We start from the raw sequence: 22,989 nt of genomic DNA on the forward strand, positions 1-22,989 counted from the left end.
CGTCCACGAATATCGGTACCAGTTATATCGATACATTATCGCCCAATGCTGACCTCGCCAAATATTGAAGGATGTGCTTTTGTCCAGAGCTGCCATACAAATAGATTAATTTCTATTGTTTAGATATTTGCAACCCCATTCCATACTTCTTAAATTTTGTTACTATATTTACACATATTTTTATACTTATGATATTCAATGAATTTATATAATACATATTTTTGAATGTAAGATGCTAAAAGACATTTTTTTTATGTAGTTTTAGTTGCTAAAGCATCAGTAACAATTGCACATATAAACCAAAAAATATTTGGCCACCTTTCCTTGTTCTCGTTGCGGTGATTGACGATGCGGGTTACCGCCGCAACAGGATGAAAATTTATGTAAATAACCGCAATATATTCATTCAAGTCTGCAAAAATTATCTTTTGTGTTTACATTATGTTTCTATAAATCAAGTATTATCAATTTCCCACCCTTTCGTACGCGATGAATTATAACCGTCGCGGGCGAAACCATTGCCGGAATCGTCGCGGGGGCAAATATCGTTTATTTTGTCAAGTAAATCAATTGGCCTTGCCAGCGTTGCTGATATTGTTCAGGGTTTTGCGTGAGAAAAAAAGAAAAGAAAGTATTTTTGCTTTTGTCAACACTCACGCGTTGACAGTTCGGCACGAGATTTCCTGTAAGTGCGAGCAGCCTTCGAAATCTCTTTCAACGCTGGCAAGGCCAATGGCTTACGTGCTAGACAAGCATAATATATACTTAGAGTGACTGTATACAGAGTGGCGACAATGTCAAAATTGGAATGATAATTATCTGTCAGTGTCATTCCAATCGAGCAGACGACCTATCCAACGCGTATGCAGGAAAGAGAAAGAAAAACCTTGGAAAAACCGCATTGCATACATTTGGGATGACTTGTCGCCACTCTGTATATAGTCACTCTATATATACTAATAACTTACATACAGCTAGAGTGACTATATACAGAGTGGCGACAATGTCAAAATTGGAATGATAATTATCTGTCAGTGTCATTCCAATCGAGCAGACGACCTATCCAACGCGTATGCAGGAAAGAGAAAGAAAAACCTTGGAAAACCCGCATTGCATACATTTGGGGTGACTTGTCGCCACTCTGTATATAGTCACTCTACATACAGCCAAGCAGATTCTTTCTGCGACGATTTCAAGCTATCAAAAAAGTGAGCAGCGCGTTTTGTTACCAAAGAAACGGACAATAAATATTATAAAACTAAATAAGGTGTACATCAAGTAACTTAAATGACGCTTACTTGTATTTACGCACCCCAGGAAAGAAAATATAATTATTGTAACGAGATGAACCAGCCCACGGCTGAAAATCTCGAAAATAAAGAGAAAAAAAATTATTGTACGCAATACGTTTTGCCTATAGGATTAGGTGATACCTAGAGTGACTATATACAGAGTGGCGACAAGTCATCCCAAATGTATGCAATGCGGTTTATCCTAGGTTTTTCTTTCTCTTTCCTGCATACGCGTTGGATAGGTTGTCTTAGAGTGACTATATACAGAGTGGCGACAACGTCAAAATTGGAATGATAATTATCTGTCAGTGTCATTCCAATCGAGCAGACGACCTATCAAACGCGTATGCAGGAAAGAGAAAGAAAAACCTTGGAAAACCCGCATTGCATATACATTTGGGATGACTTGGCGCCACTCTGTATATAGTCACTCTAGGTTGTCTGCTCGATTGGAATGACACTGACAGATAATTATCATTCCAATAAGGTTTTGCAAGGTGACGTCACGAATGAACGCAATTCATCCATTTGACATCCACTCGTGGTTTGTTTACTATTTGTTAGGCAAACACAATATGCATAAACTACAGTTAAACGTTTTAAAAGCATATTGTCCAGCAATGTCGCCCTCTAAACTACTCGGAATGGCAGTTTTTGTGCTTTTCTGCCCTGCCGCAGACGCCTTTAACAATATTCACTTTAATCATTTTTTAACCCGCATTCTAAGTCGATGTAAACAAACCACTGATAGACGTCAAAAAAGCGAGGTTATGCTCGCCCGTGCAAAACCTTATTTTGACATTGTCGCCACTCTGTATATAGTCACTCTAGTGATACCGTATCGATGCCCGCGATATCGATACTCGAAGGCCGATATTTCGATACATTTCATCGATACTTACGACGTCGATATAATGCTAAATCGATAATTTCATCCCGATACTTGATAAAGCGGGATATGCAGCTGAAAAAAAATATAGGCTAAAACTAGGTCAGGAAATGCTCAAGAAAGCAATATTTTAAGAATTTTTTCTCGCGTTGTTTTCTTTTCAGGTAGCTACTAAGCTTAATTCTCAAATTTACTTTATTGGAATTGACTCTTATGCAAAACCTTGAACAATGTCACTTACATGTTTAACACTTATTGAACAGTAAAGGCCCAGACACATTGCATTTTACTACGTTGCGGAAATTTGACAGTTTTTTCATAGGTTTTCTGTCCGCAACGTAGTAAAATCCGTATGCATTGTGTCTGGACCTTAAGTGCAAACGATATGCGATTTTCTGCAATTCAGAACTGACCAGAGAGCACAAAGAGTAGTATTGGGAGTTGACGGCATTAACAAAGACTTTCCAGCTTTTTACGCACCATAATAGCGGTGAAAGTGGCAGAGGTGGGACAGAGATCGAGCAGAGCTAGAGCCGGAAAGGAGCAATTGCCGGCGGAACTCTGCAGGAATGGCCTAGAACCGCCTGCAACGACACATCACTGGATGGTTTCAGGGGTTTGAAAGAGGGCTGCCGGACGAGTGGATTGAGGGTGTGGTTTGTCCCATCTACAGAAAGGGCGATCGGATAGATTGCTGTAATTACCGCAGCATAACGCTTGTCAAAGCCACCAACAGATTTTATTGCGACGTCTATCACCGGTGGCAGGAGAGTTCGTAGGGTAGTACCAGGTGGGCTTTATGGAGGCCCGTGCCACTACGGATCAAATTTTTAATCTTTGGCATGTCATTCAGGTGTGTCGGGAGTACAACTCATATTTTTGTGGACTCTAGGGCAGCATACGATTCAGTCGTGCGCGAACAGCTGTGGTAGGGGGTGCGGTTTTCCGTACAAAGCGACGTATCCGAAATAGAGCTGCACTGGAGCGAGTGATGTGTTGCGTGCGTGTTCTGGAGACACTCTTCACTCTTTGCTCATGATTTTTATTGATTAACTAGCTGACCCGACAAACTTCGTATTGCCACAAATTAACCTGTGTTGTACATAAATCATGAATCTCGGATGATCTTTGTCACAATCTCGAGTTTTGCAAGCCCCCCATTGGGCGGCGCTTCCGACGGCGGGTCACCGGCAACACTCGCGACCGTCTCTTCCTGAATGATCTAATGTTACTATAGATAGTTTTTGTGGTCTTGTATTGACTAATGTTTTATGGAAGAGTCTCGAATTTCTCGAGTTCGATTAGTTTTTGAGTCGCAAAAATTTCTGTTTTATTTGTATGAGAGTCCATATCCCCCTACCACAGGGGTGAGAGGTCTCTAACTATCGTAAAATAAATTCAAGACTCCAAAATCTCCCACATGCCAAATTTGGTTCCATTTGCTTGATTAGTTCTCGAGTTATGAGGAAATTTGTATTTCGTTTGTATAAGAGCCCCCCCTCTTAAAGTTGGGAGGGGTCCTAATTCAACATAGAAAATATTCTTGCCCTCGAAAACTTTCCCATGCCAAATTTGGTTTCATTTGCTTGATTAGCTCTCGAGTTATGAGGAAATTTATATTTCATTTGTATAGGAGCCCCCCCTCCTAAAGTGAGGAGGGGTCCCAGTTCATCATAGAAAAAATTTTTGTCTCCAAAAACACCCACGTGTCAAATTTGGTTCCATTTGCTTGATTAGTTCTCGAGTTATGAGGAAATTTGTATTTCATTTGTATAGGAGCCCCCCCCCCTCTTAAAGTGGGGAGGGGTTCTAATTCACCATAGAAAATATTCATGCCCTAGAAAACTTTCACATGCCAAATTTTGTTCCATTTGCTTGATTAGTTCTTCAGTTATGAGGAAATTTGTATTTCATGTGTATAGGATCCCCCCCTCCTAAAACGGGGATGGGTCCCAATTCATCATAGAAAAAATTTTTGTCTCCAAAAACACCCACATGCCAAATTTGGTTCCATTTGCTTGATTAGTTCTCGAGTTATGAGGAAATTTGTATGGAAGCCCCCCCTTTTAAAGAGGAGAGGAGTTATAATTTCCCTTATAAAGAGGGGGGGTCTCAATATGCCATAGAATAAATTCTTGTTACCGAAAACACCCACATGCCAAATTTTGATCTATTTGCTTGATTAGTTGTCGAGTTATGCAGAAATTTGTGTTTCATTTGTATGGGAGCCCCCCCTCTTAGTGGGGGGAGGGGTTTCTAACCATCACTAAAACCTTTCCTGGCCCCAAAAAACCTCTACATGCATATTTTCATGCCGATTGGATCAGTAGTTTTCGATTCTATAAGGAACATACGGACAGACAGACAGACAGACAGACAGACAGAAATCCTTCTTTATAGGTATAGATTTTTATGAATCCATTTTTTTTTTGTGTAGCATTTACTAATCCCAGAATGCCGCCTTAAATAGTAGCCTTAACGGTATATCGACAGTATCGATAAAGCGACGAGTTTGATATTGATATTCAATTATCGATACTTTCGGGAATTTTGCCCAATCCTAGTTTTGCCTCCCAGTTGGCTTCGAGGTATGACGCTGGCCTAATAAGCCAGTCATCGTATTTTTCGAATCTTGGCTGGGCAAGGCTGTTAGAGTCAATAGGATCGTAGCAACTGGCCCTGCAATTGTCCTGTACTCTAACAGCTGGCTGCGAAGTCTGTCGTATAAAAGCAGAAGGTCAAGTTTCAACAACGGAATGTAGCACCTAGGCTTTGCTTTCTTTTTTACGTTGTGAATTTTACTGGCAAATAACGGATATTTAAAAATATAGTCAAGTTAATTATAGATGTTCCTAAAAAATTAAATAATAATTATTGTGGCAGTAGAAAGGCTAGGTCACACCGCTAGGTGGATTAATTCAGGTTTTTAGCATTTTTGCATTCTCCCAGTCTATTCGATGTTGAAGACTAATGGCATGCATCGCCACACTACTGTGTTACCTGACTCACTGCGCATAGCGTTGTATTCGCGGTATCGTGTTGGTTCGAAAGGTTTCGAAAAATATCGCCCTTGTATCGAAAATATCGTTGATTTTGATCACTAAAAATAACGTACTTAAACGTTATATTGCAAGTGCTAGTAGTACGCAATAATTGTATTGTGAAACTGAATTGTTATTTATGCAACTTTTTACAAGTTAAATGCAATAACAAAAGCACAACTTATAAAAAATCGGTTGTTATCGATATTAGCTGCATATGCGTTATAAACGAATAAAACGCATGGTGACGTTTTATTTCAATAACACGCATATTCGCAGTGAGTCAGGTAAAACAGTAGAGTAGTTTTGTTAGGGAAAAAATGTATTTAAAACATATTTTTATAATATACACTCAAGTCGCTTTTTACGCGAAGGATACGTCCCGCGTAAACCAAACCCTCGTAAATTTCAAAATTCGCGTAAGAAAAACCAAAATTTCGCGTAAAAAAAACTGTGGATTTCAACACTACGCGAAAAAATTGACGTTTCGACCACATCCGCGTAAATTCTGAAAACCGGGTAAAAAAACCGCGTAAATTCCGAAAACCGCGTAAAAATAGTCGCGTAAAAAGTGACTTCAGTATACAACCATTTATTCAATGAGAAACAGCCCTCAGTTTATTATTATTTGAAAACTACTGGTGAGATCTATCAAACGAAACTGAGTTATTGAAAATCGGTCGATTGATTCAAAAGTTATACAAACTTTAAATAAGACTAAGTACCTTATAGTTTATGTTTATTGTTGTTCACAGTCTTCAATTCTGTACAGACTAGTATTACTATGTACTATCAATTTAGATTAACAATTTCCCTTCTAAACCTACTTTTACTGATATTGAAGTCAAATACATGAGATACTTCGTTAAAAAGCCTACAACAAGCGTGCAACGGGTTATTCTGACCATACAATGTTCGGTGCGTTGGAGTCCAAAGCAACGTATAATTTCGCAAATTCCGACAAGGTGCATGAACGTTTAGCTGCTCCAGGAGGTAACTGCAATCCACTGTCCCTTTTAGTAGGTCGAATATAAACAGTCTGCGCGATACCACTCTTTTTTCGGCTAGCGTACTAAGTCTTATTAACTGACAGCGATTTTCATAAGACGGCAGCCGTATCGGGTTCTGCCATGGCAAGCGGCGCAGTGCAAACCGGATGAATGCACGTTGAACGCTTTCAATTTTAGTAATATGCGTGATACAGTATGGAGACCAAACCGGTAAAGCGTTAAAACGCATAAAATCAAAATATATCCATCAAAAGTTGACTATATTCAAGGTATGTGTGATGTATGTGTGAAGTATGTATGTATATAAACATGTATGCGTGTATGTATGTACGTATGTATGTGTATCCCAAGCAACAATTGAGTATTTTAATTTCCCCAAAAAAGTGGATTTTTTCACGTTTTTTGATAGCCCGTCGTTTTCTGAATCTGACAGTTTTTGTTTTATTTCAACTAAGTCAATATTTAATGAAAAAATTAAAAAAAATCAAAAATAGAATGATTTGCTGTTTGACAGATATCAACCAAGCTGATTGCTTGAAATGATGTCAGAAATTCTCTCCCTCTCTTCTATCTTTCTGATAGAGCTCTTCATTTTGACCGAGCTTTTGACAGCTACCATATGAAACCTGTATCGTCCGATGACCATAGTTTATCTATTCACTGTGTTGTCTGAGGTGAGCTGAAAAGAACAGTGGTTTACTTTTCAGCTATCGTCTAATCCCAAAAAAAATTTTTAAATTTAAAATATGCTATTGTGCTTCCCGAGAAAATATTTCGTTTTTCAGCTTTATATAGTTGTGCGCAAAGGTAAATCATGTATTATTGACAGTGTAAGCACGTGTAAGTTTTCTATGTTTATGCTCTTATTCTTTGCTTAGATAACATTTGTTTTGTTCTATTACGTACAGACTTACAAACAACACAGTTACAATGTCTTACGTTAACCGAAAATGATAAAATTTAAATGCTGATTGCGTTTGTAAAAAATTGGTCCATGTTTGAACGGACAAACACGAAGCAAGCTACCCTACTGTTTTACCTGACTCACTGCGAATATGCGTATTATTGAAATAAAACGTAACCATACGCTTTATTCGTTTATAACGCATATGCAGTTAATATCGATAACAAACGATTTTTTATAAGTTGTGCTTTTGTTATTGCATTTAATTTGTAAAAAGTTGCATAAATAATAATTCAGTTTCACAATACAATTATTGCGTACTACTGGCACATGAAATATAACGTTTAAGTACGTTATTTTTAGTGATCAAAATAAACGATATTTTCGATACAAGGGCGATATTTTTCGAAACCTTTCGAACCAACACGATACCGCGAATAAAACGCATTTCGCAGTGAGTCAGGTAACACAGTAGCATTCAGCTGATGAGCGAGAGAGAAATATTGTTGCTTTTCTCATCGCTCTTGCGTTGACAGTTTCTTACGAGATTTCGTGTGAGTGTAAAAGAGATACTTTGACTGCGAGCAACCAGAACAGAGCTGCGCGCAACTATTACCCGCTTAGGCGCGCCCGGCAGAAATCGAACAAAAATCTGGCAGCGAAAAACTTTTTCTGCCAGACATTCTGCCGGATTTCTGACCGCCGTCACCCGTGAAAACTAGCAGAAATGCAATAACCGTTTCGGGCAGAAATTGCGCTTAACGGTTTTGTTTTGATTTTTCTGCCCGAGTTCTGTTCGATTTCTGCCAGTCATATCGAACAGAACCGGTGTAGAAACCGGTTCGGCTGATTTTCCTTTTTTGTATTATTTTTCATTATTAAAGATAGAATGTCATCATACAAATTACGTTAAACCAAATTTATATTTATTTTTCTAGCTCACATAAAGCACATAAATGGCGCACAAAAGAACACCGGTACTGGAAACAATTTTCTGAAAAAAAGGTCTGGTTATATTGCTGATTGCATGAAAAATTTTGCTTTCAAAAGTGTGCAATCGCTTTTTAAAGTGCTATTTTAGATTGAATCGCTACAGTATCTTCGGCAAACTTTTTCGTTATATTCCAAGCAAGAAGTGCGCCGAAGACACTGACACGATTTAAGCTAAAATAGCAGTTTTAGGAGCGATTGCGCACTCTCGAATGTAATTTTTTTCTTGCAATCAGCAATAAATGTATCACACTAAACAAAACAAACATTTTTGTGATTAGTTATAGATGCAGATTGTTTGATTTGTTTAGTGTGGCTATACGAACAAAAACTGAAGTTTCCAGATATGAATTTGTAATTTCCTTACCTAGAATCGGAAACTGCAACGAGCAGCGCGTGTCATCTCTTGTAACTTGTTTTGACATAAAGAGAGTAGAGCGAAAAACGAAGAAGATAAACTGGTTCTGAATGTCAAATTCAGCCGGCGCCATATTGGTTCTGTTCGATTTCTGCCAGGCATCCGACTTTTTCGTAAGCGGGTAGGCGCAGTAGAATCAATATATATAGAATGCCAGTGTCGCTGCAGTGCTCGTGGTAAACATCACACATTTGAAAATTATGTATTTACATTGTATGCGCATATGTGTGAGTGATCGATTCGAAACGGGAATCTGATTGTCAAACTAAAAAGGCAACCCAATAAAAAATCTTTCTGCTTTTTCGTAAATCACGTAGGATAAATCACCCGATTTGGTCGTTTTAAGGTATTTCGTCGGCAGGAAAATTTTCTATTGGGCGAACCAGCAACATGTTTGCCACCAAAATATCCATGAAACACCAGCGACACTGGCATTCTATATATACTGATTATACTGTAGGCGCACAACTTAACCTACGAAAGAAAAATTTTAGATAATATTGCGGAGTTTCCACCTATTTAGAGTCCCACGCGAAAATTATCAGCGTGGTTATTTTCTGCGTTTACCACACATGTTTGCAATTTAGCAATTTGAACCATCAGTTTTTCGTTATTCCCTCCCCACTGCACTCCTTCTTGCTTGACAAGCATAGTTTCAGTGTATTTAGTAAGTACAGGATCGTTATTATTAAGAGACGGATTTGCGTAGGACTCGTAAAATTGCTGCAAGGTACAATAATCGCAATATTTTTATTACTTTCACTCGTCAAATTTGAAAAAGTCTTCATGTGACGATACAGTAACATCAAATATATTATATTAACAATATAGTTCACTCTTCTACAATCCTGAAGACACAACTACTAGCGCCATAGCGGCATAAAAGGTTACCAATGTACACCGTAAATTCGACACGTCTATCGGAAACAACTCAACTTTCAGTACAGAGTTTAGCCAATTCTAGATAGAAGTAACAAAAGGGCGAAAGCCGGAAATGTAAACAAAACGGGAGAGCGACCAGCTTAAGAAAATCAGCTCTCGCTCGGTTTGTTCGCGCTTGCGACATTCGCCGTTTTGTTGGTTCTATCTTCAATTCACGATTAAGAAGCTCTATCGCTTTTGCATTCATGAAATAGACCAAATCATGCCGTCAATTGACAAAAACCGGCGTGGCGCCTTTGTTTACATTTTGGACTATTGACGTAGGACTACGTCTTACGGCAAGTTTTGAGATAGGGTGTCATTCCAAAAAATCGAAAAATGCGAGCGTCACGAAAAATGAAAGGTTTTGAGCGCTAATAGCTCAGCGGTTTTCCGATCGATTTTCAATATTCTTACACCAATCGATCGTAAAATCTTCTAAGAATTGCCCCAAATGAAGAAAAGCATGGATTCTTGATGTTGAACTATTGATAAATTGAAAATGATGAACCTATGTTTTACCAGAATTCTCGCTTCATGATTGGTTGGAAGATTCTTTAGGATGATCTAAACCTATATCAATTTGATATCTGTGCTTGGGAAGTAAGCCAAAACAAGTGACAAAGTTTCCTCATTTCAACAAGATTTCTTAACACCGCGATTAAACCTAGACCATTTTGATGTCCTTGCTTGGGAAGTACGCCAGAAAGAGTGACAAAACCCCCTCGTGCCAACAGATTTCTTACGAACGCGATTAAACCTAGTCCAATTTGATGTCTGTGTTAGGGAAGTGTGCCAGAAAAAACGACAAAAGTTCGTTGTTCCAACAGATCGCAAATTCTTTACTGCGAGACGACCTAGGCGAGTTTGATATCTGTGTTGGAAAAATGTGCTACAGCTGTAGTGTTCGGTTATAATATGACTCTATATGAATACGCATGCTTGCCATTTCATTAGAAGTGTAGTGAAAAGATGTGCTGTTGATAAAATAGGATTGAATTGGTAAAATCCCTTCAACGTGGCTAACCATGGGTAATAAAAACAATCTTTAATTTCTGTAAGGTCTGCTACCTAGTAGATAGCTACAAGCAATAGTTTGTGTTCTTGATTTTGTTAAATTGTTTCCAAATGCACATTGAAATAACTCTGAAATCTTTTGAGGATTGAACGTATGCAATGTTACTACTTTGATAAATGTTACATACAACGCATGTAGCATGTATATATGTTGCATATAGCATGTATACATGAAGAAACGAATGATTACAAGCATGGATACATGCTACTATCACTACAAAGAGACTTACGTAGTCCTGCGTCACCTATATATGCGGTCGTGTCTTGTACACAACCCCTCTGATTTTTTTCTTTTTCATTTATATCGAATATACCGTGTGTGTTGCCCGTTTTACAGGTATAACGGCTTTTCTAATTCAGTTATGCTGCTATTTAAACAACAAACATGCCGTTTAAACACCTGAATCTTTGCTGGATTCTGTCATTCGTTATGTAAACAAAGGAACCAGCATGGTATGGATAGTAACACAATTAATTTTTATATTTAAGTACAATCTACAAGTATGACGTCATATAGCGTTAGAAATAGCACATTCTGTCTACCGCACCGTTTCTTAGGCCCCGTACAGAGTAAACGCGACAGCGACGCAACACGACTTCGCTCTCATGTTGCTAAATACACAGTACTGTTTCGGGCGAAAAAGGGCTGCGCGTATAACTACAGCAAGAAACGTCGCGTCGCGTCGCATGTCGCTTGCACTCTGTCGGTACGCTTATGTATTGGTTGCACGCTTAAAAATTTTTATTACAAAAAGCTTTTAGTCACCTTTTTGTCCACAAGAAGGTGTTACTTTTGCGTCTTTTCAGATATATATGGGATTTTGCGAAGTGAACCATATTGTTAATATAATATATTTGCTGCCTGTGTTCTAGAGGCGTTACTGAAAAAATCATTTCATTTGTTGCATTTGTTCAATACTGATTTTTTTGATAACTGAAAGTAGCTCACTAGACTGCGTAGGGAAAGTAAAACGCGCGCAAATTCAAAATAAGCCTTTGGATATGTCAAGGGAATGCTCCATTAACGAGAGCAGCGAGTACAACATCAAACAATGAAACTCGATGTTTTGCTTTTTTCTTTTTTTTTCTCGCTATGTTACTGCTAGAGTGACTATATACAGAGTGGCGCCAAGTCATCCCAAATGTATGCAATGCGGCTTATCCTAGGTTTTTCTTTCTCTTTCCTGCATACGCGTTGGATAGGTTGTCTGCTCGATTGGAATGACACTGACAGATAATTATCATTCCAATTTTGACATTGTCGCCACTCTGTATATAGTCACTCTAGTTACTGCCAGTGAAATTTGACACTTTTGGAAGCGTTGACAGTTTTGGAAGCGCGATGTTATCCTCTGTCAAATACATAGCGAGGGATAGCACAGCGTATCCCCTCGGGATGCTCGGGATATGTAGGTATCAAATATCTCCGAGTGCTATGATTTGATGTTGGTGTTACAATTCGCGATGACGGCGCCGCAGTGGAGACATCTACATAAGTTTCGAGTTTGCGTGAAGTGAAATGTAAACAAACGGTGCTTTGAACGTGCAATATTTGTGAGCTTGTTTTAAATAGTTCGAGTCACTATACCGTGAAATATAAGTCGAAAAACGGATAACCGCCATCATTTTTTTTTTTTTTCATACACATAGTTTTCAACATTTTTAAATAATAGTTTCTGGCGCATTGAAAAGTCTTGTATACAATGGATACACAAGAGGTAGGTAAACTTTGATAAATAAAATGCAGCGAAAATTTAAAAAAAATCAGCAAGTCTTACCCGCATTATAAAAATAGTGGTTGTATCTTATATCACAACTGCACTAATGTTTGTTTTTATCTTTATACAACAGGAACCAGCCGCACAAAATTTCACCTTCCCAGAGAAAATGGATGCCATTTCTAATCCAGATTTAATGAAAAACGATCTACCAAACAAATCGTTCAAACTAAATAGGACTGTGTGTTCTGTGCCAAGTTGCAAATCGCGATATGGCCAAGCAGTATCTTTTCACAGTTTTCCCAAAAAAGACGACAAACGATGGAAAATATGGATTCAGCTGCTGAAACTGAAATACGAGCCAACATGGACAGCCAGAGTTTGCAGTATACATTTCAGCATTTCGAACTTCATAAGCCCATGTAATTATTCAATTAACTAAAGTGCTTTTATTTTTTACAATGTAGTTCCTTTTTAGCCACACATCGTTCGTCTGGGAGAATGTTATTGAGAAGCTCTGCCGTTCCAGACATAAATTTGCCGCTGTCACCTCGAAGCGCCGCGCGGCAAAAGCTGTCTGGCGAACGAGCTGCTAGAATTGCAAAACGCGAACAGGTAAAAATTATACCAAGTTATAACGATTGTACGATGGATGTCGACGAGAATGCCAATTTGCTTTCGACGATTAAGGAACAAATTACAGCAGACGCTGCAATACAGGTTGACACCATGGAAATGGATAAACTATTACAAGGACGTCGAAGAAGCATGGCAATTGTATTCAAAACGGATGCCGAATTAAATTCCTGGACAGGCTTGAATTCCATTAAAATGTTGGACACAATCGAAGAATCCATCCGGTCATTTTCTTCTTACAAGAAAAGCAGTTACTCCACAGTTACCTTACGAGAACGTATTGTAATTGTTTTCTTAAAGTTAAAAACTAATTTGTCATTCGTATGTATGGGATCGCTTTTCAATTTACATTATCAAACCGTGTCGCAAACTTTCTTTGGGACGCTTCCTTGGATCAGATCAGTTTGTAAAGTACTTGTGTATTGGCCTTCCCAAACACAAATTAAAAAAAAAACATGCCACACTATTTCCGACCGAAGTACGAGGACGTAGTAGCAGTTTTAGATTGCACGGAAATCGCAATTAAGAAACCTGCTTGCTTGCATTGCCGTATCAATGCCTACTCTCACTACAAAGGAAAAGAAACAATCAAATATCTTTTAGCTGTAACCCCTGGAGGAACCGTTTCCTTCGTCAGTCATGGATATGGCGGGAGATGCTCTGATAAACAAATTGTGGTACAGGAAAATTTGCTGGATAAAGTTAAAATAGGAGAAGCGATCATGACTGACAAAGGCTTCTTAATAGATGAAGAATGCCAGAAAAGGGGAGTCAAATTGGTTAGGCCGCCATTTCTTAGAGCACCTGTAGTTCAGCTAAGCCAGATTGACGCTGCAGAAAATGTATCAATTGCTGCTGCGCGAGTGCACGTGGAGCGCGCGATTCAAAGAGTAAGGCAATTTAGCATTCTCAATGACAAAATAGATGCGAATTTACTTCCTGTTCTCGACGACATTGTACTTATCGCATGTGGAATTACTAATGTTTCAAAACCTATTCTAGCAAATGAACGATTTTGAGGAAGGAGCTTAAAGTTCTATTAATAAAACAAAACTGTTTAAAATATTTTTTTTTATTCAACAACAATAGAAAAGAAACAACCTGGCATATGCTCATTTTTTTAAAAATCTTTTGGTTTTTAACCAAAATTACTCACTAAAGCTAAACATTTAGGCTCTGAATTAGGAGATGACGATTTAAGACAGGATGCAAACAGGTCAAATCCGTCGTCAATAACTGTTTCCACTCCTACCAGCAGCAGGTGGTTGGCCTGGTAAACTCGCTCACCCTCAGTTATGAGCCTGGTTCCTCCTGCAGCATATCCGACAATGTCTGCCAGTTATATTTTTATGACTATTTCTTCACTAGCATCCATCGAAAAAGCCTGCAATATGCAATATTCGGAAGCAAATTAAAACTAGTTCTTAAAATTATTTCATTAGGCGTATCACGTTTTTGGCTTAATTAAACATTCTACAGTCCACAAAAAATAACCTGAGCAGAAGAATTTCATTTTTTACTATATTTTTTTGTAGTAGAAGTTTGTTGTTTTTTTAGCAGCTTGCTAAAATACTTCGAATATCGATGAAAAAATCCACTTGTTATTTAAACAAAACCCGTTTTTTTCACTAAAAGAGACTCACAAATAATGAAGCTTTGAATTAATGCTTACCATTTGTCCAACAAAATACTAAAAATTACACAAAATCTTATTTTAAAACAGGTAAACTTTTTTACGTTTGTTTACGTTTCAACTTCACGCACACGAACTGTCAAACGCGGTGCCGTCATAGCGAATAGAGGGAATATAATGAACTGATATTTTCCTTTTTTCAAACTCATTGTTTTCTGTCAAATGTTTTCAGGGTTTTCAGCCCTAGTGGGGGTATGTTGAATTTCTGTTACAAATTGTTACGCAATTTTTTGAGGGTGGGGGCTTTGAGCGATAATGTTACGCGTAACTTCATAAATAAAAATATCGAAAAAATAAACTGTTAAGAAAATACATACAAAGTTACAAAATGTTTCGCAGTCTTCGGCAGAGCGATCGAGGATATACCTAAATACAGCTGTAAAAGTTACGGTTATGGGTGAAGGTGTAAGAAACAATTGTTACAAGGGGGTGGGGGCAGTATAATCAATATATATAGAATGCCAGTGTCGCTGCAGTGCGCGTGGCAAACATCACACATGTTCAGATAATGTATTTACATTATATATGCATATGTGTGTGTGCCTGAGATTCATCAAAAGGGGAATCTCATTGTCAAACTTTGGCAACCAGTTTAAAATTTCAAATATGGCTGTTGAGTAATGTGATTTGAAACTTCGTTTGCTGCAAATTTCTGAAAAAATCGGTGTAATAGGGCGCAGTTGTGGGATTTAATTCATCCGGACGAAAAGAAAAAGAACGTTTAAAAACATTTCACTGGCATGAAAACAGCGATGAGCGCACTGATGACAGCACCAACCAGCGCACAGATAAAGAACAGATAAATAACAATGAGCAACTTTGACAATGAAGCTCCCCATTCACAGACTTGATACAGATTGTTAGCATCATGTTTACCACAATGAGTCCTGTAGTAAAACAGCGACACTGGCATTCTATATATATTGATTCTACTGTGGGGGCTTATGAAAATTGAGTTTTTGGTTACGTAATGTTTAAACGGCTCCTTTAGCCGTTATCGAATTAGCGGTATAATGCCCACCTCTGCCACGATATATCAAAGTGAATCCTGACCAACGAAACTGTCTGTGACACTTTTGAGGGCAGATCAAAAACATTGTCCTTAAAACATCGAATTTTACCAGAATTTCTTGCTAATTTTCATCTGACTATGACTGTTTTCTCCAAAACTATTTCAGTTTCTCGGTAGATGGTACGAGGTAGAAAGATCCTTTTACCTACCAGAAATTGCATCCGGTTGCACCACACTTGCTTTCGAAAATACAACTTTACATGACAACGAAGGCCGCCCGCAGTTGGAAATATCTATTAAAACAATAAACCGGTGGTACGTAGTCATATATAAATCTTATTTATGATTTTGTAATTAATGTTAATTATTCAAGGACAGGAAATCCATCAGTAAGCATAGGCAATGCAATTACGGAAAATGAAAAATCTTCTATCATGTTAGTGCAGGTTAGAAATATTACTGTGATGGTCAATCGATACATATTTATTGTTGATATATTTGCAGCTTCAAACAAGACTTCCAAGTGCAATAGCCAGATTTTTACCTGGTTCAGGAAAGTATCAAGTCCTCTATACTAATTATAATGATTTTGCTATTCTTTGGTCTTGCTCCAGCTTTGTTGCAGTTCATGCAGGTAAGAAAAATCCATCAGCATCAATTGTCATTGATTAGGCCTTATGAGGCGTTCTACACACTTTAGAAAATTTAAATTTTAAATGTCCATTTCCGATTCAGTTGAAGCACAGAGATCAGACTAACAGGTATTGCTGTTGCAGTAGAAAACCGTAATAATCGACGTGCGACATTCGGTTTAATTCTTGGTCTGCGTGTCACAACTACGTCGCACGTGCTACGCTGTAATCGCACCCCAGATAACACAAGATCGTAATAGAAAGCTCACATCTACTCGTATGCGTGTCAGTTTTGCATTGGAATTGTATCCAGCTTTTTACGCGCTATAATGGTGGACGCTGTAAATTGTGTTCGTAATATGCGAACAATCTTTTTGACAACTCTGCATACATCAAATCTGGCACTTTTCTCTTGCAACACTACCGTGCTCTTTCTTTCGTTTACGCCAAAGAAGGAGAGCAAAAACGGGCGAAATGTAGGAAATGTAAACAAAACTATTGCTCTCCTTCTTTTGCGTAAACAAAAGAAAGAGCAACACTGCCGTACAGGAGAAGAGTGCCCAGTTTTGATGCATGCAGAGTTGTCAAAAAGATTGTTCGCATATTACGAACACAATTTATAGCGTCCACCATCCCACCGACATCTCTATATCGAGCTGCAGTGAACGTCAGCGACAGCATGTTCTGGGCTCAAAATTTGAGCTACGCCCCGTCAGATACGACAGAATCCATTCTATCAGCCACTCAGGTAGTCCCATTCGCCTAAACTTCTCAACCGCCAGAGTGTGTGGAACTTTGTCATACGCCTTGGCAAAACCAATATACACAACGTCGATTTGTTGTCGTTTTTCGATTTTATCCACAATAGTCAATACATAGCTTAGCAAGTTTGTAGTGGTCGAACGGTTTTTCATGAAGCCGTGTTGTTCTTCAGATATTATGGACTTGACAGATTGGTAGAGCGAATCATGTACCATACTTTCAAGGGCCTTTGACAGACATCTAAGAATGGAGATCCCACGATAGTTCTCTACTTCGTTAAACGATCCCGATTTATAAATCGATGTGATTGAAGCAGATTTCCAAATAGCAAGGAAGTGCCTCTTGTCGGCTGAACGGTTGAACACTTACAGGATAAGCGAGAGCATTAGCACACTCCGCCAGTGACGGACCTTTGCTAATGAACCGCCACGTGTGGCTCCCTAAAAAAGAGTGAACGGGTGATGGGGAAATTGGATCGGGACCCGAGCTGTCTGTCACAAGGATAAAGGAGGAGTGTTAAGATTTGTCGCTCGGCGTGCGGCTCCGGGTGGCTCCATGGCAAATTTGTGGTGGATCCATCCGGAACCGCACATCGAGTCTCTTCCGCGGCAAATCTTGTAAAAATCTTTTGCTCTCAATGTAGCAAGTAGTCTAGAAGCATGCTACATTTTGAGCAAAATGCGGAAGAGGACACCAATCCTCGGTGTAATGCGACCCGTGCCTAGGGATGAATGCTTGGGGGGATCTAATAAAGTTTCCCAAGGTCGAACGGAGCCTGCATGGTACCAGAGCACCCTATGCAGTAAATTGCTCCCTCTGTTCCAAGCTGGTAAAGGACAGTTGATTTTCTCCCCAGCAGAGTACAACCATCGCCATGGATAACCTTTCAAAAATAACTGATGGGGCAACCAACGACCCCCAAGAGTTGGTGATAAACACCGGAGTAGGTGTAGAGGTGGCGCACGACGATAGACCGGAAGTGCGCACTCCGATCGACCGTGCCGATACTGGTGGAGTGATGGACACAGGGATAGAAGAGGACTTTAACCTCGACAGCATGTCGCTGGAAGGAGGACTCTCGGCTTCATCTCTGATCCTAAACTCACCAACCGGGAATGCGGAGAGTGACGCGGATAACCTTCCCGATCCAGCGGCGCTGCCTGAAGTCAAGGGGCAACCTGAGGCTTCCGGAGATGTGGCCAAGCGTCTCTCCAATGCGCAACGGCGACGGCAGAAGTGGTATCGTAGCAAGGGCTACTCAAAGGAGGAAGCGGAGGAACTCGCCCTTCTGCCGGCCGGCCAGCCTGCCCAACGGGACCTGGTCGTTACCAAAAGGCAACGATCTGCTGATACGGCGTGGCTGAATATCACCAACAAAGGTCCCACCAAAAAGAGACCACGCAGCCGAGCCTGCGCGGGTCCTTCGGCACCAAAACCACCCTTGGGGTGCACATACTGGGAAATCGTGGATGCTTTCAGCGTAGCCATAACTACGGCTGATTATCCTGTTTCCCTGCTAACTACGGATCAGCTTCAGACTGTCCGCGCCCTTCTTCTGGATCACATTGCTGACCAGGAGACTCCAGACATTAGGCCAAAGTTCAGGAGCTGCCAGTTCAAGGACGGCTACTTGACACTGGCGTGCTCTGACCAGAGCACGGTCAAATGGCTGGAGCAAACGGCATCTACTCTCGTCTCGTGGGAAGGGGCACAACTACGGGCCTACGACACGAAGGACCTGCCGAAGGCACATACCTTCATAGGGTACTTCCAGGACAGTGTCGGCACCACGAACGAGAAAATTTTGAGATTCTTCCAGAATCAGAACGACGGCTTTTCGACACAAGCGTGGCAAATACGCCGTCGCAATGTGTTTGGAAATACCGTCGAACTGTTGATGGAGGTTGACCAAAAATCGGCAAGCCAGATCACCGAGCAGCGCTTTATGCTAAACTACATGTTTGGCAAAGCACGCATGCGACAGGTTGGCAGAGGTCTGATCAACACAGGCGCAACAGTCTCTGCTGCAAAGTCAAGGAAGGTACGAGCGGAACTCCCTTCTGGGAGTGCCCCGCCACCACCAAGACCATGCATTCCCGCAACGTTGAGGTTGGAAAGTGCGGAACTTCCATCCGGGATGCCCCGCCGCCACCTAAACAATGCACTCCAGCGAAGACTAGACGGGCGCAGCGAAAACCTCGCAAGAGGCGTACGCAGCAACCACCAGTCGATAGCAAACCTCAGAAGCTCAATCCGCCGTTAAGTGCGGGTCGGACATCTGTGGCCTGTCGCCTGCAGCAACCGAAGCCTGCCGGTGTGGGCGACTCGGCCGCTCAACTCAGCGAAAACGCTGCTGGTATCCGTACGCCAAGGCTCGATCCATCATTGGATCAAGCTGAAAACGGTAATCCTGCCACAAAATGACCAGCTTTCGCTGCGTTCAGGTGAACCTCCACCATGCCAAGGGCGCATCTAGTGTCCTAAGCCGGAGGTTCACCAATGAGCAGCTGAGTGCTGCTCTGATCCAGGAGCCATGGATCAACGATACCACAATCCTCGGTCTATCCGGCGTGAATGGTAAGTTGATCTATTGCAATACACAGTCCAAGCCGAGGACTGCCATTCTGTTAAATAAGAAAATAACATTTTCTCCAATTACAGAATTCATCCAAAGCGATGTCGTTGCTATAACGGTGGTAGTCCCGACGACTAGAGGGAAGCAGGAGATATTCGTTGCGTCCGCCTACTTTCCAGGGGACAAGGACGAAATACCACCGCCCGAGGTTGCTGAACTTGTGCGGTACTGCAGGGCAGTCAACAAGCCGTTCGTGATAGGCTGCGACGCAAATGCGCACCACACGATATGGGGCAGCTCGGACACAAATAACAGGGGTGAGTACCTACTTGAATATCTTACTTCTAACGATGTCAATGTAATTAATGTAGGGAATGACCCCACTTTTATAAACGCTATCAGACAAGAGGTCCTAGACCTTACTCTATGTAGCGCCTCTATAGCTGAGAAAGTCAAAAATTGGCATGTCTCTGATGAACCAAGTTTATCAGACCACAGATATATCATTTTCGACATCGAGGCTAATCCTCTAAAGAGAGAACAATTCAGGAATCCGAGGAAAACTAATTGGAGTTCCTTTAGGGGTCATCTGATTGCCTCACGTAATTCCTGTCACAATAATATACGAACTCAGTTGAGCTGGATATCGCCGCTAGTGACCTGCAATGTAGGATCACAGACGCGTATAACACAAACTGTCCCGTAAACACGCGAACAGTTTGCCGTGATGTGCCCTGGTGGAATGAGACGCTTAGCAATCTCCGTCGGAAGGCAAGGCGTCTGTTCAACAGGGCCAAAATCACGTCTGACTGGGAAGACTACAGAGCTTCCCTCACCAAATACAACGCTGAGCTACGCAAAGCCAAAAGGAAATCACGAGTTAAATTTTGCGAAAGCATTCAAACTCTGCGAGAGGCTACGCGTCTGCAGAAAGCGATGTCTAAGGACCACTGCAATGGTCTAGGACAATTGAAAAAAGAGAATGGAAGTCTTACTGTTACCATCAGGGAAACTCTGGAAGTTCTAATGAACACGCACTTCCCTGGTTCGACAGTGACCATTGGACAAAACATAGGCGGGCAACAGTGGAATGGGTCATTACAAAATGTGCCAAATGATTCGGTTCTACTTGCACGCCGATTGTTTATGGAGGCTTCGATCAATTGGGCACTCAGCTCTTTTGAACCAATGAAATCTCCAGGTCCGGATGGTATTCTACCCATTTTCTTACAAAAAACGGACGGTGTTATAATGTCCGAGCTCATCAACCTCTTTCGAGCCAGTTTCACTTTGGGATATATCCCGGAGAATTGGCGGAAAGTAAGGGTGGTGTTCATACCTAAGGCTGGCAAAAAAGACAAAACCATGCCTAAGGCTTTCAGACCGATAAGTCTGATTTCAACGCTTCTTAAGCTGATGGAGAAAATCACGGATAACTATATCCGCAATGAGTTTTTGAAAAACTCATATCATTTATATCGTCCGAAAAAATCATTGTTTTTAATGTGTTCTTTTGCGTGTAAGTGCATCTAAAGTATCGAGCTTGTTAACAAAGATGCGGTGTAAGTGAAAGTGAAGTGAAGTGAAGTGAAAGTGGGTTTCCATCGAGCGTCTCACTATGGGGCAGAACCCGAAAAAGCTCGGACAAAACCTCAACATTTTTATTCGAGATATTCTATCAAACTTAATATTCTACGTATAGGAGACACATAATCTATAAGAAATATACATAAATTGTTTTAATAAGTAGTTTTTCAATAGGCATTAAAGAAGGTGAAACACAGAGTAAAAAATTTTTGGAAAATGAAAAAATAAATATCATTTAATCTTTTAGTATCTGGCTACCATGCTGCTTAAAATTGTATACTTTTAAAGGACAATTTACATTAAAGGGATTATAAATTAATAGTTTGGGGGATATTAAGACAGATTTTTTACTAGTAGGCTTTGTTCTGACGAAGTGTTTTGGAACAAAATATTTGTTACTTTTGTCAATTTTCAATAGTGTGTAGAAAAAGATTTCCACAGATTTCCGCTCTGATACTTCCATAAAATCAACATTCAGGGTGTTAACTAGTAATAAGCAAAAAATTAGCTGCTACTAGTTGCGATGTTCGGAGATATTCAAGTTTTCCGAATGCATGTTTTCCGGCATTTTAGGCTACAAATTAGTTAATGCGCGCGCCAGTGCGAGGTTCATTCCTGCTGTAGGTTAAATAGTCATGCTTGTGTATGTAAAACATAGCATTATTATCGTTATGAGATACATCGGAGCCGATAAGGGAAATTCAGGACATTGTAAAGGCGACCACTTAACAGCTTTTTCCCAATTAGCTCTGCTTCAAGTCAAGTTGGCAGTAGAATATGTTTGGTTGGATTTTCCGCTCGATTGTACTAGCCTCCATTTTGTTTATTTAGAGTCGAACATGTTGATACGTGTTTGCAGGATAAACAGATTGCTATACTCTGTCAGTTACTCGTTATTTTTTGTGCCTTCTGCCAGGATTTGGCTGAGACCGATGACAGCCTATCTCGTCACTCGCTTCCTTTTGCTGTGTATGGTCAAACTAATGAATTAAAAAAAATGTATGAATGCACTAAAGCAGATAGTAGGCTAAGTTAACCTATATAGTAAACCCTCTACCTGTAATGGACCCTCGGATAAAATGTCGGTATTTATTAGCTTATACTTCTTATTTCTGAGGATTTTTTTTTTTTTAATTCTATATTAGAGAGGTTTTCAGCCTGCGGCTGGTTCGCCTCTTCTTTCTGAGGATATATAACATGAAACAGAACGTACTAAACATAACACACATTTGAGTTAATAAAATTTTAGCGGCATTTCATTATTAATGCTTAAAATTGACGTTTTCAACAAGTGGGTCCATTATATACAATGCAAAAAATGTTGCCATTACCGGACTCTCTCCATGAAAAATACACTAAAATTCCTATAATGGACCCGGTCGTTATTCTATTGTAAACCACAAGGGTCCATAAAAGGAAAATGGACATACCAATCTGTTTTAAAAAATCTGTAGAATATAGAGATTTGCAGCAGAAATTGATATATTTAGGCTTATTCGAAAGTTACTAATATTGTAAGTGCCATTGGTTGGGTGTTTAGCGTAACGAGTTCAAAATAATGTATAGAAAGGTCCACAAATGGTTGATTTACCCTATGACAGAATAATAATACTAAATTACTCTTGATATACAGATTGTGATAATTTGTATAGGAGGTCGTCAGACTACCAATTTCGACTACATACTTAAAAAAATGTGTTTGAGTATTTAAAATATTTATAACTTGATTCCCGTAAGTCCTACAACTTTGTAATGTTCAGTAACTTTACGTAACTTTACAGGACAAACAACTTTTCTGAAGACACAATGTTTCTAAAGTCATTATTTAAAAA

General features: G+C 39.9%; 1 protein-coding gene across 2 annotated transcripts in view; it reads left to right on the forward strand.

Moving 5' to 3' along the window:
* Positions 1-22,989, forward strand: part of LOC128737045 (apolipoprotein D-like) — a 131,173-nt gene that overhangs the window by 7,814 nt on the left and 100,370 nt on the right. For both annotated transcript variants that reach the window (XM_053831591.1, XM_053831592.1), the window contains 3 exons: positions 15,768-15,916; positions 15,975-16,047; positions 16,106-16,235. In XM_053831591.1, coding sequence (XP_053687566.1) covers positions 15,768-15,916; positions 15,975-16,047; positions 16,106-16,235 — 352 coding nt within the window. The remainder of the gene's footprint in view (positions 1-15,767; positions 15,917-15,974; positions 16,048-16,105; positions 16,236-22,989) is intronic.

This window comes from Sabethes cyaneus, chromosome 2 (assembly GCF_943734655.1).
Source record: "Sabethes cyaneus chromosome 2, idSabCyanKW18_F2, whole genome shotgun sequence".
NCBI classification, from domain to species: Eukaryota; Metazoa; Arthropoda; class Insecta; order Diptera; family Culicidae; genus Sabethes; species Sabethes cyaneus.